The following is a 15,080-nucleotide window of genomic DNA, read 5'->3' as shown; positions in this document are numbered from 1 at the left end:
ATTTAAAGCTTGTGTCTCACATTCGGTTTCAGAAGTGGTTTAAAAGGCTTGTATAGCATCACTTATGAAAATGCCCTTCAGCTTCCCTCCTGCATGTAACAGATTGCTTTGTGCCATGGTGACTATTCAGTAGGCATGGTGCTTGTTTACTAATTAATGGGTTTGTGTATGCTAGTCCTATCAGAAGCGCCATGATTTACACCAGTGCCACCGTGCTCTCCTTTCACCCCGAGTTAAAATGATTGAAGTAGTGCACGGAGTGGACACATAGTCCTACAGATAAACCGGCCCTTTGAGGGTGACCAAACTGCTGATGCGGCCCCCGATGAATTTGAGTTTGACACCCCTGGTCTATCCTCATATATTATTTTCACCTTTTAAGTGAATTACTGAAAGAAATGAACCTTTCCACGATATTCTAATTTTTCGAGTTTCACCTGTATAGAAATGAGCAAACCAGTGACATTTTAGGGAGCAGGCTAGCAGGTGTTATAAGAAAAAATCTGCCCTTATTCCCTTATGGGGTACACAAAAGCCCTTGTAAAGTCCTTTGCAGGTTCTCCATCAGTAGGAGTAAAAAAACAGAGGCAACCAGAGAATAATTAGAAGCAAAGCAGCTAGTAAGCTTGATCTTTATTGTTCTGTTGCAACAGGGTACCTTCCTCACACACAGGTGAGCAGGGAAGAAGAACCCCAAACAAAGGGCTGCCTGTCCTTAAAAAGACTTTTCAAAAAATCCCCCTCAGAGTCCAGCCCCCACCCCCCAGAAGCATCATCCATACATCACAGAAGAGGTGCAGCACACCTACATCACACAAAAGGCGGTCTCCAACAGATTTCAAGAGAAATCTGAGAGGTTTGTTTTTCTCCTGCTTGTCAATTTATATGATAATGTCTTATCTGATACATCACAGGAGCCTACTCAACACAAAACACTGTTGCTGTATGTAGGTTTTATTTCATTTGTTTTTTATCTTATATTTTGGAAATGTACATCCAGGTTTTTTCCTTTAAATTTTTTTTGGGGGGGGCCCCAAGAGATCGGGGCCCTAAACTATAGCTTGTTTAGCTTATACGTAAATCCGGCACAGCTAGCACCCACTATAATTCTGCAGAGCAATGGAAACTCTTAATGGCTTCAGTTGTACAGTACTGGGTTACATTTCTGCAAGCTGGCAACCTCAAACCACCCAGCACCTAGGAATTACCGTATCACCCCCTTTCTAAATAACTTTGTCAGCCAGTCTCAAAGCTGCCTTCTGTAGCTTTCCTGGATTGGCTCCCCTGCAGTCTAAACAGGTAAGCTACAGTAATACTAGTGTTGAAGGACGGCTCTACCCAACCACACCAGCCAATTGTGCCAGAGAGGGGTTAGGAAAAGACCCCTGTCTAAAATCCTGGAGAGGCCCTACCAGTCAGTGAGAGCAATACCAACCTAAATGGGCCAGTGATCTGACTGGCAGCTTCCTGTGTGCCTATTGACAAAGGCATTGGTGTCTATCTATGTGAGATAAGCCCAGGGGATCATTAACATGTGTGTTTACTGAGGGCTTATCCACACTTAACCCTTCCTACACTCTTCCCAGGCACCATCCCATGCCATTCAACACTTCTCCAGTAAAAACAGAGATGTTCTACTCCATCCCCTCCAACATTTCTCCCAAGGAAATAGGGACGTACTAAGGGAAAGCGGGACATTCCGGGATCAAATCAGAAACCAGGACAGCTTCTGTAAATCCAGAATCGACCCTGGAAAATAGGGGCACTTGGGGGGGTCTGAAAGCTTCATATCTGAGCACCTTTCCCCTCCCCCTCCCCCCGCTCCTAAGCTTTCCCCTCAAAAATTCACTCTTTAAAACTCATTTGGAGCAAATGTCAACACACGTAAAACCTGTATTGACTGTTTGCTCCAATTCAGCTTTAAAGAGCAGCTTTCGTAGGAGAAGCTTGGGACAAAAACAACAACAATGCTTGGACACGGAGTGTTAAGGTGCAGATTTCTGTCTGGAAAGAGTGGGGCAAAAGTTAAGTGTGGATAATCCCTTTATGCGTGTGGTTAATACACAAGTTTACTTAACCCAAAGGTTAGGTTTTATTATTTAAAACACACAGGTGAGAGACAGTTGTCATCGAAGAAATAAAAAAGCAACAGATTACCAAACTGAGTGTGCACCCTAGATGATATTATAGGTAAGTAGTTGCTTAGTTCAGAGAATCATAGAGCTGGAAGGGACCCTGAGGTTTCATCTAATCTGTCCCTCTGCAATGCAGGAATATGCAGAAATCAAAGGCCCTCTCCTTGGTAGGAAGTGCAATGTGAAAATCATTTTACTACCTGCCAAGTGAGGACAACATACAACAGCCTGAGCTGTATCCTTGCAGGAAAAACTTGTATAAAAACTAGCCCCAGGGCACAACATTATCCAGGAAGACAAACTGCACGCTATTCTAAGTAAGGACCTCCCATAGAGATTACCTTAATACGGATTATGGTTTAAACCAAAAGAAAAGATAAAACAACTCATTCTAAAACTGGGCGGTTCCCTTGAGGAATATATAACACTTATAACTTAGTCTTCACTTGTTCTAGCATGCTGAGACACACGTGAGATGATTAGCATCCATCTGAGGAATCTGAGCAAACATGCAGTAAGAGAGGACGAGAGTAAGCCTGAGAGTCACATCCACAAACGTAACCGAGGATCATATTTAGCTCTGATAACTGAATGCATGCAGTGTATTCCTGACTTTTATGGGACACCATTGCACAGCCAACTTTCACAAACCCAAACCATATGAGGTTACTAGTGCTGTGCTGAAATCTTCAATTTCTCCAAGGTTTTCTTCCCTTGCAAATGAGCCTTCCATTTTCCCCACCTCGTTCTCAGGGGCACTCAAGAATATCCTCAATACCTTTCTCGTGCTTTTTCTTTCTTGTGAATTCACGAACGATGATCAGATATAATGTGGGATCCATTTTAAGCCACAGCACTAGCAGATATCGGCATAGAAGATCGCTGAGAAACGGGGGAGGCAGGAAGGATTTTAGAGAGCATGTAACATGAAATCCTACAGTCAACCTCTGTTTACAGGAGCTCAAGTAGCAGTTAGGTTTCAAAGGACTAAAGCAGGCTTCCTCAACCTCGGCCTTCCAGATGTTTTTGGCCTATAACTCCCATGAGCCCTAGCTAGCAGGACCAGTGGTCGGGGATTATGGGAATTGTCGTCTCAAAACATCTGGAGGGCCGGGGTTGAGGAAGCCTGGACTAAACAGACCATTTGTCTATCTGTATCAGGTTCACTGAGATGTGCATAAAAGGAGCCTTCTGGGACACATGGGAAATAGATACAGATGTGCATCTAGACACACATCTGCCATCCTGATGCCCCTCCAACCTCCACAGAGCTGGCTGGCTGGGATTAAACACCCTCATCTGAGACCACTAGTTACGGTATTATACAGGACTAGGTATAGTGAGAGCTGGACCATAAAGAAGACTGATCGCCAAAGAATTGATGCTTTTGAATTATGGTGCTGGAGGAGACTGCAAAAAGATCAAACTTATCCATCCTTAAAGAAATCAGCCCTGAGTGCTCACTGGAAGGACAGATCCTGAAGTTGAGGCTCCAGTACTTTGGCCACCTCATGAGAAGAGAAGACTCCCTGGAAAAGACCCTGATGTTGGGAAAGATGGAGGGCACAAGGAGGGGACGACAGAGGACAAGATGGTTGGACAGTGTTCTCAAGGCTACCAACATGAGTCTGACCAAACTGCAGGAGGGAGTGGAAGACAAGTGTGCCTGGCGTGCTCTGGTCCATGGGGTCACAAAGAGTCGGACACAACTGAACGACTGAACAACAACAACAAGCTTTTTCTTGCAAGGAATCCTATTCCTATTTGGAATAAGGGAATTTCCCTTTAAAAAAGGGGGAAAGTTGACAGCTATGGGTATAGGCATATAGGGTTGGATCATGGTCTGTGTCTTTAAAGCAACATTTCATTAATGTTGGATTGCGATCCAGGGTTCAAAATTTTAGTGGATTAAAAATTAAGTCATTTTTCTGATTGGTGGAATGTAAGTAAATCATATTCATTCTAGGGTTAAACCCACATGCACATTTGTGTTGCCGGTGTAAATATTCTTTCATTACGTTGTTTCAAACTCGGGAAGTATCTATTGTTTCATAATGTGCAATGTTTGTCTATTGTTTTGACCAGGGGTAGGCAACCTAAGGCCTGTGGGCCGGATGTGGCCCAATCGCCTTCTCAATCCGGCCCGCGGAACGGTCTGGGAATCAGCGTGTTTTTACATGAGTAGAATGTGTGCTTTTATTTAAAATGCATCTCTGGGTTATTTGTGGGGCATAGGAATTTGTTCATATTTTTTTCTCAAAATATAGTCCAGCCCACCACATGGTCTGAGGGATGGTGGACTGGCCTACTGCTGAAAAAGGTTGCTGACCCCTAGTTTTAATGTTGAAAAATATGTATCTCCTTAAAGAATAAAGGCTGCCCTACATCTACACTGCTTATTTATTGATGAGGGCAAAGGAGAAGTTGACCATGGGATAACACACAGAAATATAGGGCATTGGAAATAAGCAGTGTGTCAGTTTGGAAACAGACAGTAAACCAAAAGAGGGCCAAAACACACACGCACACACAACCCCCCACCGCAGGCTGTAATCTAGTTAAAATTCCGCCACCATTGTCCCTTCATTCCAAAACCCATCTAAATGCAGACATGTTATAATCTATTATTGCATGCTGCTTTGCAAAGATGAGAGGCCAGGTCTGTGCTGTGGGGAGGGAACTACAGACGCAGGTAAAATGGGGAAAAGTAGGCAACTATTGCAGATATATGTACTTAGTTACAAAAGGATTGTACAATATGGCCATGTGGAGAACTGTGCATGGTTTCTGACAGCCAAGGGGTCGTTGCTTGGCAATGCTAGTCTGCCTGGCACGTTTATTAACACACACACACACACACACACACACAGTTTTTCATAACAAATTTAAATTCAAACATTAACCAACAACACAATCATTTAGGATTCTCTGAATCCTTCGTCTTCCCTCCGCTCTCCCATGGTTACCATTATCAATCTTTTTTCAACTGCTTCCCTTATTTTCTCTATTTTTTTTTTAAAAAAACATTTTGCCAGTTTTTTGTACATCACAAGCATTGCTCAAAACCTGCCAAAGTTTTTAGTTGTTTACAGTGTTTGTTTAGTTGTTTAAATACATTGTAAATTTTCCCCATTCCTTCTTAAAGTTCTTCTCTTCCTGGTTTCTGGTTTTCCCAGTCAGTTTCGCCATTTTGCCATAGTCCATCACCTTCATCAGCCATTCGTCTCTGGTCGGAACTTTGTCTTCTTTCCATCTCTGGGCAGTGCTGCCCCTTCGGAATCTCTGCACCTAAAATGCCTAGTAAAGAAGCCTCTGGTTTTTCCACAAACGTACCACAAGCAGCTGACATGCAAAATAACAAAAGCATTCTGGGAAATGATTTGCAAATGAGCTGAAAAAAATGTTTAAAATAATGTTTGTGAAAAAGGTCTGCCTGGCACTTGTAGTCATCTCTGACATGGCTTAATGACTGGGCTAATCCTGCCTGGACCTCATGCAAGGATGGTAGTTGGAAGGGGTTCTGAGCCGGATTTAGGTTTGATGTGGCCCTAAGCTACTGAAGGTAATGGGGCCCTTTATACGTCCAGCTGTCCTTTGTCAACAACAAATTGTCACTGTTTTTAGTGTTGAATATATGCCAAATGGTAATTTATGGACCTAACAGGTATCTAAAGCCATCTGCACATAACAAAATATGTATTTTATCAAAGTAATTGTTGAACTGAAATACAATTAAGAAGTACAGTCATACCTTATGTTGCGAACACTGCTGGTTACGCGTTTTCAGGTTGCACTCCGCGCTGAACCCAGAAGTAACAGAACGGGTTGCTTCTGGGTTTCGGCCGTCATGCATGCGCAGAAGCGCTAAAACACACTTTGCATGTGCGCAGAAGTGCCGAATCACGACCCGCGTGTGCACAGACGCGGGGCTGTGGGTCGTGGACGCTGCGGGTTGCAAACGCACCTCCCGCACAGATCGCGTTCGCAACCCGAGTGTCCACTGTATATTAATAGTGAAATAATTAAGATTTAACTTAAAATGATTTTTTTATTCATAACAAACTTAATAATGCAAACACATTGGGATTTGGCAATAACAAAAGTTCCTTTCGAAACACAATTTACAAAGATTCATAATCTAGTCTCTAGAAACTTGCTACAACATGAAATAATAACAGCAAACCGGTGATATTTTAGGGAGCAGGCTAGCAGGCGGGGTCCATTACTTACATCATAGGAGCCTACACAACACAAAACATTGTTGCTGTATGTAGGTTTTATTTTATTTGTGTTTTATCTTATATTTTGGAAATGTACATCCAGGGTTTTTTTTCCTTTAATTTTTTGGGGGGCACCCAAGAAAGTGGGGCCCTAAACTATATAGGTTGTTTAGCTTATACGTAAAATTTAAATCCACACTGGTTCCGAAAGTCATCTAGTCCAACCCCAACTTTTTTGCGTAAGTTAGGACTTGAACCCACGACCCTGAGATTAAGAGTCTCCACTGCAAAGGCTGGAGGGAGATTCACATGCAAACCCCGTTTCCCATGTTAAAACTCAATAGGTGAGATGACGTCCCTCATTTGAGAACTTCTTTACCCCGCTGCAGGTGGCATGGAGAGAAATAGCACCAAGCGTACCCGGAAGCCCGCTCCCAAGATAAAGAGCTCTCCCTCTACCCAAATAATCATTATGACGTCTGCGGACGAAACCTCACCCAATCCGTGGACAGGGAAGAGGCCACATGACGCACGCACACACACCCCTTTTTCCGAAACGCCCGGCGCGCCTGTTCCTGACGCATGCGCTGCGGGCGGTGGATAAGGAGAGGGCGTCTGGCGGAAACCGGAAGTAACCTGTGTTGTGTTTTTTTTTTCCCCAAGCGGCGGAAGTGCGGCGGGGGGAGGTGGATTTGGTATGGCTGCTGCCGCCGCCGCCGCTGCTGTCCCGCCTGAGGAGGCCTCGGAGGCCAGGCGACAAGGCCCCAAACGTAAGATGGAGTGGGTGGGACCTCTGGTCCACGTCACGTGGTTCCAAGGGGGGAGCGGCTTTCCCAACCGTCACCCCAGCAAGTGGGGGGTGAGGGGACTCCATGCACCGAGACGGACCCATTGGGCCCACCTACCTCAGTATTGCCTGCACGGGCTGGCAGCAGTGGTGCTGATAGAGCCAAGGTCGCGGATTCAGCCCTATGCCCTTTTAAAATGTGGGGTTTTTGGGGGGGGGCTATTGTTTTTATTTGTATTTGTGGTTTTATATCTTGTCAACCTCCCTGAGACCCCTAGGTATAGGGCGGTATATAAATTCAATTAATAATAATAATCCCCGCAAATTCCTGCATTGCAAGGAGTTGGACTAGATGATTATCAGGGCCCCTTCCAACGCTACAATTTTATGATTCTGTATATATATATATATATATATATATATATATACAGAATCATAAAATACATATATATACATACACACACATATATATATATATATATATATATATATATACACACACACACACACACACACACACATATACACAGAGACAGGGAATCTCTCCCAGCCTTGCCTGGATCATGCAATATATATATATATTTTTAATGCATTTATATCCCACCTTTTTTTCCCTCCACAGGACACAAAAGTGGTATTTGTTGTTATCTCACCTCCTCGTTTAACCCCCCCCAACAACCACCCTGTGAGGGGTAGGCCTAAGCAGTGTATTGATACCCAGGACTGGTTTGAGGGCGTGATGGCGCCTTCCCCCAGCGGTATATCCTGTGCAGCTTTCAGGCTGTTGCCCAGATGGAGGCTGCAAATTAAACAAGTCTGCTTGATGTTGTTGATATTGTGCTACACGTCAAGGATTTCGCGTCAGCGGATACAGCTGGTAAGCAGCTAACCTCTTGTTCTTCTGTTTTGTTTTATAAAAAAAATCTGAACAGAGGATCCTGCTGTTGAAACAGCAGAAGAAGCAACAGAACCAGCTGAGGCAGATATCAATGAACTTTGCAAGGATATGTTCAACAAAATGGCCATTTACTTAACAGGTGAACTGACAGGTAAGTTTATATTAAATATAACACATTGCAATATCATTGGGGTGTTTCCATGCTAGAGAGGCCTGCAGAGTTCTGTGGGGCTTGCTTCCAAGTGAGAACGTCCAGACTGAGTCTTGCATCTTCTACCTCCCCGAAGTAGAATCAGCATTTCTTAAGAAAATTCTCAGACCAAGCCACATATACCAGCTCAGCTCTTAAGATTCCCACGTTTTCCAGGAATGTGACTATATCACACAAAGGAGTAGAGTTGATCCATGTAGCATGGCTTTGCTAGGAAACTCCCAGAATGCTGCTGTTCTGCTTGTGCAACAGACCTATGCTTGCACAATGGTTGCTTTGCTCATACCTTTGCTTGTGTGGTGAAACAAGGTAGGCAGCCGTGGTTTACCCGGTTTGTGGTTACTTAATGGCTTCCAAACAAGCCAGAAAATAAAGCCAGTTGGTTTCTGGATTTCGACTTGTTTGGAAACCATTCACTATAAAGGGAAGCTGTAATTAACTGTGGCTTCCTAACTTGCTCTCTCAATTGTACAAAGGGGGGGGGGTGTGATGATGCAGAAGTAAAGGAGGTATAATGCTTGTTATTATCTTGGTTTATTAAGCTGAAATTTGATTGAGCATGGCCACAGAGTAGGAATACAGCTCCCTGCTGTACAGTTCCATGATAGAGGCAGAGGTTAGATAACCACTGAAAAAAGGCATGAAGCTCTTCTTGGTGTTTAATCTAAACTCCCTTTCTTGTAATTTGAATCCACTGGTTTAGGTCCTACTGTCCCAAGAAACAGACAACAAATTTGCTCAATCAAATTTGATCAGAGGTTTAAATTCCATGTTTAAAATAGTCAGAGGAGTGGTCAACTTGAGAGAGGTGTGAACCCATTGTGCTACTCCCATTGAATTTTAACTGAGATTAAAATGGCGTCTTGTAAATAATTTACATTTTTAACGCTTTCCATCCCGCCGCTCCTTGCACTTTCTCTCCTTCTTTTAAAGCCACTAGTGAAGACTACAAACTCCTGGAAAACATGAACAAACTGACTAGTTTGAAGTACCTGGAAATGAAAGATATTGCAATAAACATAAGTCGAAACCTGAAAGACTTGAATCAGAAATGTAAGTAGAGAGATACTTTCATTTGTGTCTTGTAACATGTTTGGATTATAGGTTGGATCTATGTCCAATCACACGGCGTGGTATAGAAATATAATAAATAATAATAATTCAGATAACACTGTGCGCCACCAAAGAGCTTTTGCAGAGGGGAAACTTGCAGCAATTACTTAGTGGAATGTTTGCACAGGTGGCCCTCCCTGAATGCAAAATGTGCAGTGAAGTTGCTAAGTATTATCCTGAATGGGTGGGCACGATAGATGTTGGAGTCATATTGGGGTGGGAAGCAGGTAAGAGTTTATTTAAAAGTCTGTCTGCAGAAGCAAAAGTTAAGAGTGGGCTTATGTGTTAGTGGCATGTAAGAGTTATGGGGGAGGGGACTGTACTTGGCAGTAACATCCCAGTGTTAGTAGGATGGTTGGTGAGTCTAGGAAGCTGGAGCAATATCAGAAAGTGTCTGTTAAGAAGTTTGGGAGGGGTATTTGCGGATTAAACTTCGTTCCTTGAGCTTGTGCTTTCCAAAAAACAATTCTTTTTTCTTTTAAACCCAACATGTTTTGGTTAGATTTTCGTTGCCTTGTGTGATGTACTTTTAATGTATGATATGCTTTTAATCTGAAATATACTAGATTGCAAGGGCAATGTGGGGGGCTTCCTTGGCTTTGGGAAGGAGGTGGCTGGCCCTGTTGCCTCCTTCCCAAAGCCCGCCTGCCTGGCTTTGGGAAGGTGGCAGAAGGGCTCTTGGACCCGCCAGAGCATCCTCCCTCTGTAAGCCGGCCAGTTCCTTCCCAGAGCGTGGCAGACTTTGGTTAGTTTATGGTGGTTTAAGTAGTGCATTCAAATCAAATCAAAGTGTTATCTACTTCAGACTCTTACAGTGGCGCTTAAAGTCTAAACAAATTTTGTAGTGGGATCATTGAGTGACAGGTTGTGTAGACCCTCATTGCGTGTTAATTGTTGTGCTGTAAAATTATATGTAATATGAAGGAAAGGGGGTACAGGGAGAATTGTCTGCAGAGGACCTTTCTCTAACATCTCACTTCCAGCCACTCTCTGAAGACTGGAGAATAGGCCCACTGAAGAATATTAGGAGGGCGGGCAGGGGAAGCGTGGCTTAACTTTTTTCAGTCTTCTGATGAGGATGAGACCATATGAAAAATGAACATAAGATTTTAGCTGCAGTTCGTTCATCTTCAGCTTTGTAATCTTGTTATAAAGAGTCCAGATTGTTGTAATGAGTGCGCTTTTTGCCGATGAGCATTGCATTCAGCGCCAGCGAATACTTTTTTTTGCTTTCTTTCAAGTTTTTGAAAATTGAGGTGCACATTAGATTCGATGGCGCATTAGACTCAAGTACATACGGCATTGAAAAGGATTTTGGGTGACCGCACTGGGGAGGCCTGGGGAGCCTTTTCCCATCAGAGTAGGCAATACTCAGCTACATGGGCTCAGCTGCGTAATCGTTCCATTCTTATTTTTACTTTCCAGTTTGACAGTTTTGAAAATATACAAAGTTCTGGCCACGAATCTAGTGACCGAAGAGGTGACACAAGTGGTAGCGACTAATTCTTACTGTTTTCTCCCTGCCCTCACCTCTCACTTCCTCCAAGATGCCGGACTTCAGCCGTATCTGGAGCAAATCAATCTGATTGAAGAGCAGGTGGCAGCATTGGAACAGGCTGCATACAAGCTGGATGCATATTCAAAGAAACTTGGTAAGTACTGGTGACATTGCTAGAAAGTGTGCAGAAACGGTGCCTATTTTACCCCTTTTCCACCAGGAGGGGGGTTGCATCCCCTCCATGAACCTTGACAAGTTTTTTTTACCCTTTTGGAACATGATATATCTATGGAGGTTGCTGTTGTGCAATAATGGATTTCCAGGGCGTCCCACTCAGGTTTCTTAAAGAAATACAAGGCATGACTGACACTACAAAGTGGTAAAATGTACCCTGAATCATATTATTGCAGTAGCCAAAACACTCCCATATGTGGAGAACTTTTTGAAGTTGAAAGAGGTAAGTGGACCCGGGCAATGTGCTAGCCATTCAAAACAGCTTCTGGGTGTTATGTCGAAGTGGCACTACATGAGGCTGTGACATAGGTCCTGGATTCATAACTGAAAGGGAGTTTGCTCTCCCTAACGGCTGTGTGTTTGTCTTCCGCAGAAGCAAAGTACAAAAAACTGGAGAAGCGGTGAAAGAAGTGTGTTGCGTAAAAGGACTTTTCTTCAAGAATACATGACTTTCTCATCTGAAGAAAACTGAACTTTACAAAACTTGTACTATGAAACTACCATTGGAGAGAGTCATGTGGGCACTCTTAGGAACAGTGGTGCCCTGCCCTTTGTTTGAGGCTGAGACATCTTTCCCTTCTTGTCGAATCTGTTTCTTTTTACTATTTTTGTCACTCGTTTTACAGAAAACTTATCAGTAGAAGCCACTGTTAATGGCTTCAACCAGGGCCCCGCAGTAGCTTAACTGGGCAGTTCTGTACCTCCTTCCCTATTGAGCAAGTCCCTTCTGTGCTCTGAAAATTGCTTCATTTGTGAACGTGGAAGTTTCCAGTGTGCCATGTTGGCAGGTGACGTGATAGGGCCTTGCAGCAAAGCATCTTCTCTCGCCGTGCTTTTTTGAGAAATAAACACCTGGAAATTCAGATGGCCCTTTTCTTACTCTTTCTCAGGGGGGACAGAATTATCTTCCGCTTCATCCAGTGTGGTATGAGGGCTGATTCTCAGAACTACGCATGCGACCCCTCCAGACTGCTGTTTGTTTGGAGCCAGACTCAGCAGTTTGTGGATATGGAGTGGGACAAAAGTAGGTTGCAATCTGTAGCTTCCGCAGGCGGGCACCGGCTTGATACAGAAGTGGAGAGTATGTTACGAAGAACTGGATGGGAAGATGGGGCAACGGGTCAGTAGGGGGTCGTGTTATCGGGAGAGGAGAGAGCGATGACAGGAATTAATTCAATTAACACTCTGCTTTTGTTGTGCTAAGGCTATATACGTCTAGATTTTTGTGTTTAGAATCTACATTGGTACGCTCAACATACAGTGGTACCTCTGGTTAAGTACTTAATTCGTTCTGGAGGTCTGTTCTTAACCTGAAGCACCACTTTAGCTAATGGGACCTCCCGCTGCCGCTGCGCTGCCAGAGCACGATTTCTGTTCTTATCCTGAAGCAAAGTCTTAATCTGAAGCATTATTTCTGGGTTAGCGGAGTCTGTAACCTGAAGCCTATGTAACCTGAAGCGTATGTAACCCAAGGTACCACTGTAATTCTGAGTTTAGAAGAACTCCAGATTTTGTCCGCATACATCGAGACTAGTATCCTACCATGGTGTCTCAGGTCTGGATACCATCTAGTAATATGAGCCCCTCTCCTTGTTCACAGTCCCATGCTTGCTTTGGAAAATTGGTGCAGTTCCCCCCCCCCCCGCCTAATTGTGTCTTGTAGCTTCCTCTGTGGTTGCCACAGCTATGTTTATTGGCAGATGTGGCACTGTGGCATCAATGGATGCTAATTATGTAGGAATGCACTGGCAAATACCTTCCCTGGAATCACAATTGCTAGTTCTTCTACAAAGGCTGGAGTCGAGAAGTCTAACTCCAGGTCTTCCCCTATATGTTCTGCAAATCCTATCAGCAGCACTGCCTCCTACTGCTCCTTGGATGAGACTCAATTACAGCACTTCCCTCTCCTGAGAATATGCTGAGCCTGTGCAACAAATATTTTGGGGAAGAAACGTGGCCGATGACTATCTAGTTTGATAGGACCTCTTACTGTGAAGAGGAAGCTATACATAATTACTCATAAGTAGCCTCATTACCTTAATGAGGGCTGTGAGGGTTTTTCAGCTGGTCTACAAATTTCCAGTGGTTAAATATTTCTATCTGCGACATGCCAGCTAGTAGGAGAAGTAAAAGATTTTGAGACTCTCTGCTGCTAAGGTCCTGCGTTAACAAATCTCAACACTTTATGGGAGTGGACAGCTCCTAAGAACAGTTTTGGGGGAGGATTTGCTGCCTCAACTAGTTTCCAACCCAGTTAGCATAAAGCAATTTCCTGTTTTCGTAAATGATTGGTCCACCTCACTCTGCAATGTTGATGTTCCATTGTTTCAGACAGGATTCACCCACCCACTCACAAGGTACCAGGAATTGAATGCAAATGAAAGGTTCCTACTACTTCATGCCAGTCTGCCTCAGGGTGGCATCAGACTTCTCCATTTTTTTGTATTAATTTTGCTCGACAACAACGTAACAATTCGGTATAATGTGAAAAATCTGGTGATAAAATAATTTCCCATAGTAAGTGAAATAATGCACAAGGATCTTTAATTTTTAAACAACTATTTCTATAAAAAGCCAAAACTTGATATTTCCAGTATTACAGTCCTTGCTCCACAAGATACAAAAATGTTAAATGGAGGAACACTCCCAGAAATGTTATTTTTTTTAAAAAAACAAATCCTAATTTTTAAATGGTGGTGATTGAGATGTACTCTGGTGAATTTCAGCTTAGCCCCTTAGCACTACTGAATAGTGATGTAATCCAGACTGAGATTTCCTTTGAATTGTCGCCCAATTCTTATGCACATTTTCTTATACCCACCCAGGGCTTTCTGGGTGGCTTTCTGATGTAGGAGCCCCACAGAATTTCAGCTTTGTGACTTATTTGTATCGACAACCTATCTTGATGCTATGGGTGATAATGTTCGGCACTAGCTAGGAGCACTTGTAGAAATAATTCAATTTGCCTTGCTCTGTGGTAGCCTGTTACTACGAGGTAACATTCATGAATCATGGAGATTGTTGACAAAGTGCCCATGATTCGGACTTTCCTCACAATCAGGGTGTCGTGTTTTATTTGTGCACCGAGTTTCAGCATTCTGGATAATATCTTAGCAACCATTTCCCAAATTCAAATACCTGCCTTTTTTATCCCTTGGAGGTTAATCTCAACTTTTTTCAGGGAGTGAAGATTCAGTTAGAAGGAATGGTGCAATTTGAAAACAGTAATCCCTTCTCCTCCGAGCACCATTCCAAACTGCTGTGGCTGCTTTAAAGCAGAGTAAAAGATGTTGGAATCTTAGCGTGAATGTGCAGTCTGTATAGGTGAGAACACGTCTTATGGCCTCCCGAGGAATGGTGATCCTCGAATACAGAACTCTGGTCAAGAAAGGTTAGCTGCCCCCTGATAAATAGTTTGGCCAACTGCACCTTATATAGTCTAGCTTAGCAGTTTCTCTACAGGCTTTTCTGTACATGCAGTAAACACAAATCTGTACAGGAAAATTTTTCCCTGATTTTTTGGTGAAGCACCTTGTGTGGAATATAGGCTTGACACCTTTTCACTCCTCAAGTCGCATCTACTTTGATCCTCAAAATTAAACATACTACATAATATTCTTTAAATATATTTATGAAAATGTATAATCTTCCATACAATATAAAAGAAGAAGAAGAGGCTGGCTTGTTTTATAAAAAAAATTGTGCATATAAAAGCTAAGGACTGTTTTACCATCTGAGGACATTTTTACAAGTCAAATGGTGACGCCCAATGCAACATGAAATCTTAATCGTTCCAGGTTGTGCTACCACTGCTGAACCCCCCCCCCCCGGGCCACTGTTGAAATGGGATTCTCTGCTTCTTGCTGTAATCCTCTGCGCTGTTGAGCTCTTGCATGTAACATGGTTTCATCGACTCTCAGTGGGCACCACCTAGATACTGCTTTTCATATCACCCTATTTGACAATACCCATACAGGTTTTGGC

At 43.3% G+C, this 15,080-nt stretch overlaps 1 protein-coding gene across 1 annotated transcript; it reads left to right on the top strand.

Moving 5' to 3' along the window:
- The first annotated feature begins 7,023 nt into the window (after window positions 1-7,023).
- Window positions 7,024-11,957, top strand: BLOC1S2 (biogenesis of lysosomal organelles complex 1 subunit 2). Its single transcript, XM_033148508.1, has 5 exons — window positions 7,024-7,125; window positions 8,075-8,191; window positions 9,185-9,304; window positions 10,912-11,016; window positions 11,470-11,957. Exons 1-5 carry the CDS (start codon window positions 7,053-7,055, stop codon window positions 11,499-11,501), a joined length of 447 nt encoding a protein of 148 aa, XP_033004399.1. The 5' UTR covers window positions 7,024-7,052; the 3' UTR covers window positions 11,502-11,957.
- The last annotated feature ends 3,123 nt before the right edge of the window (window positions 11,958-15,080 follow it).

Source organism: Lacerta agilis, chromosome 5 (assembly GCF_009819535.1).
Source record: "Lacerta agilis isolate rLacAgi1 chromosome 5, rLacAgi1.pri, whole genome shotgun sequence".
Classification (NCBI taxonomy): Eukaryota; Metazoa; Chordata; class Lepidosauria; order Squamata; family Lacertidae; genus Lacerta; species Lacerta agilis.
This window is presented reverse-complemented; position numbering and strand designations above follow the sequence as displayed.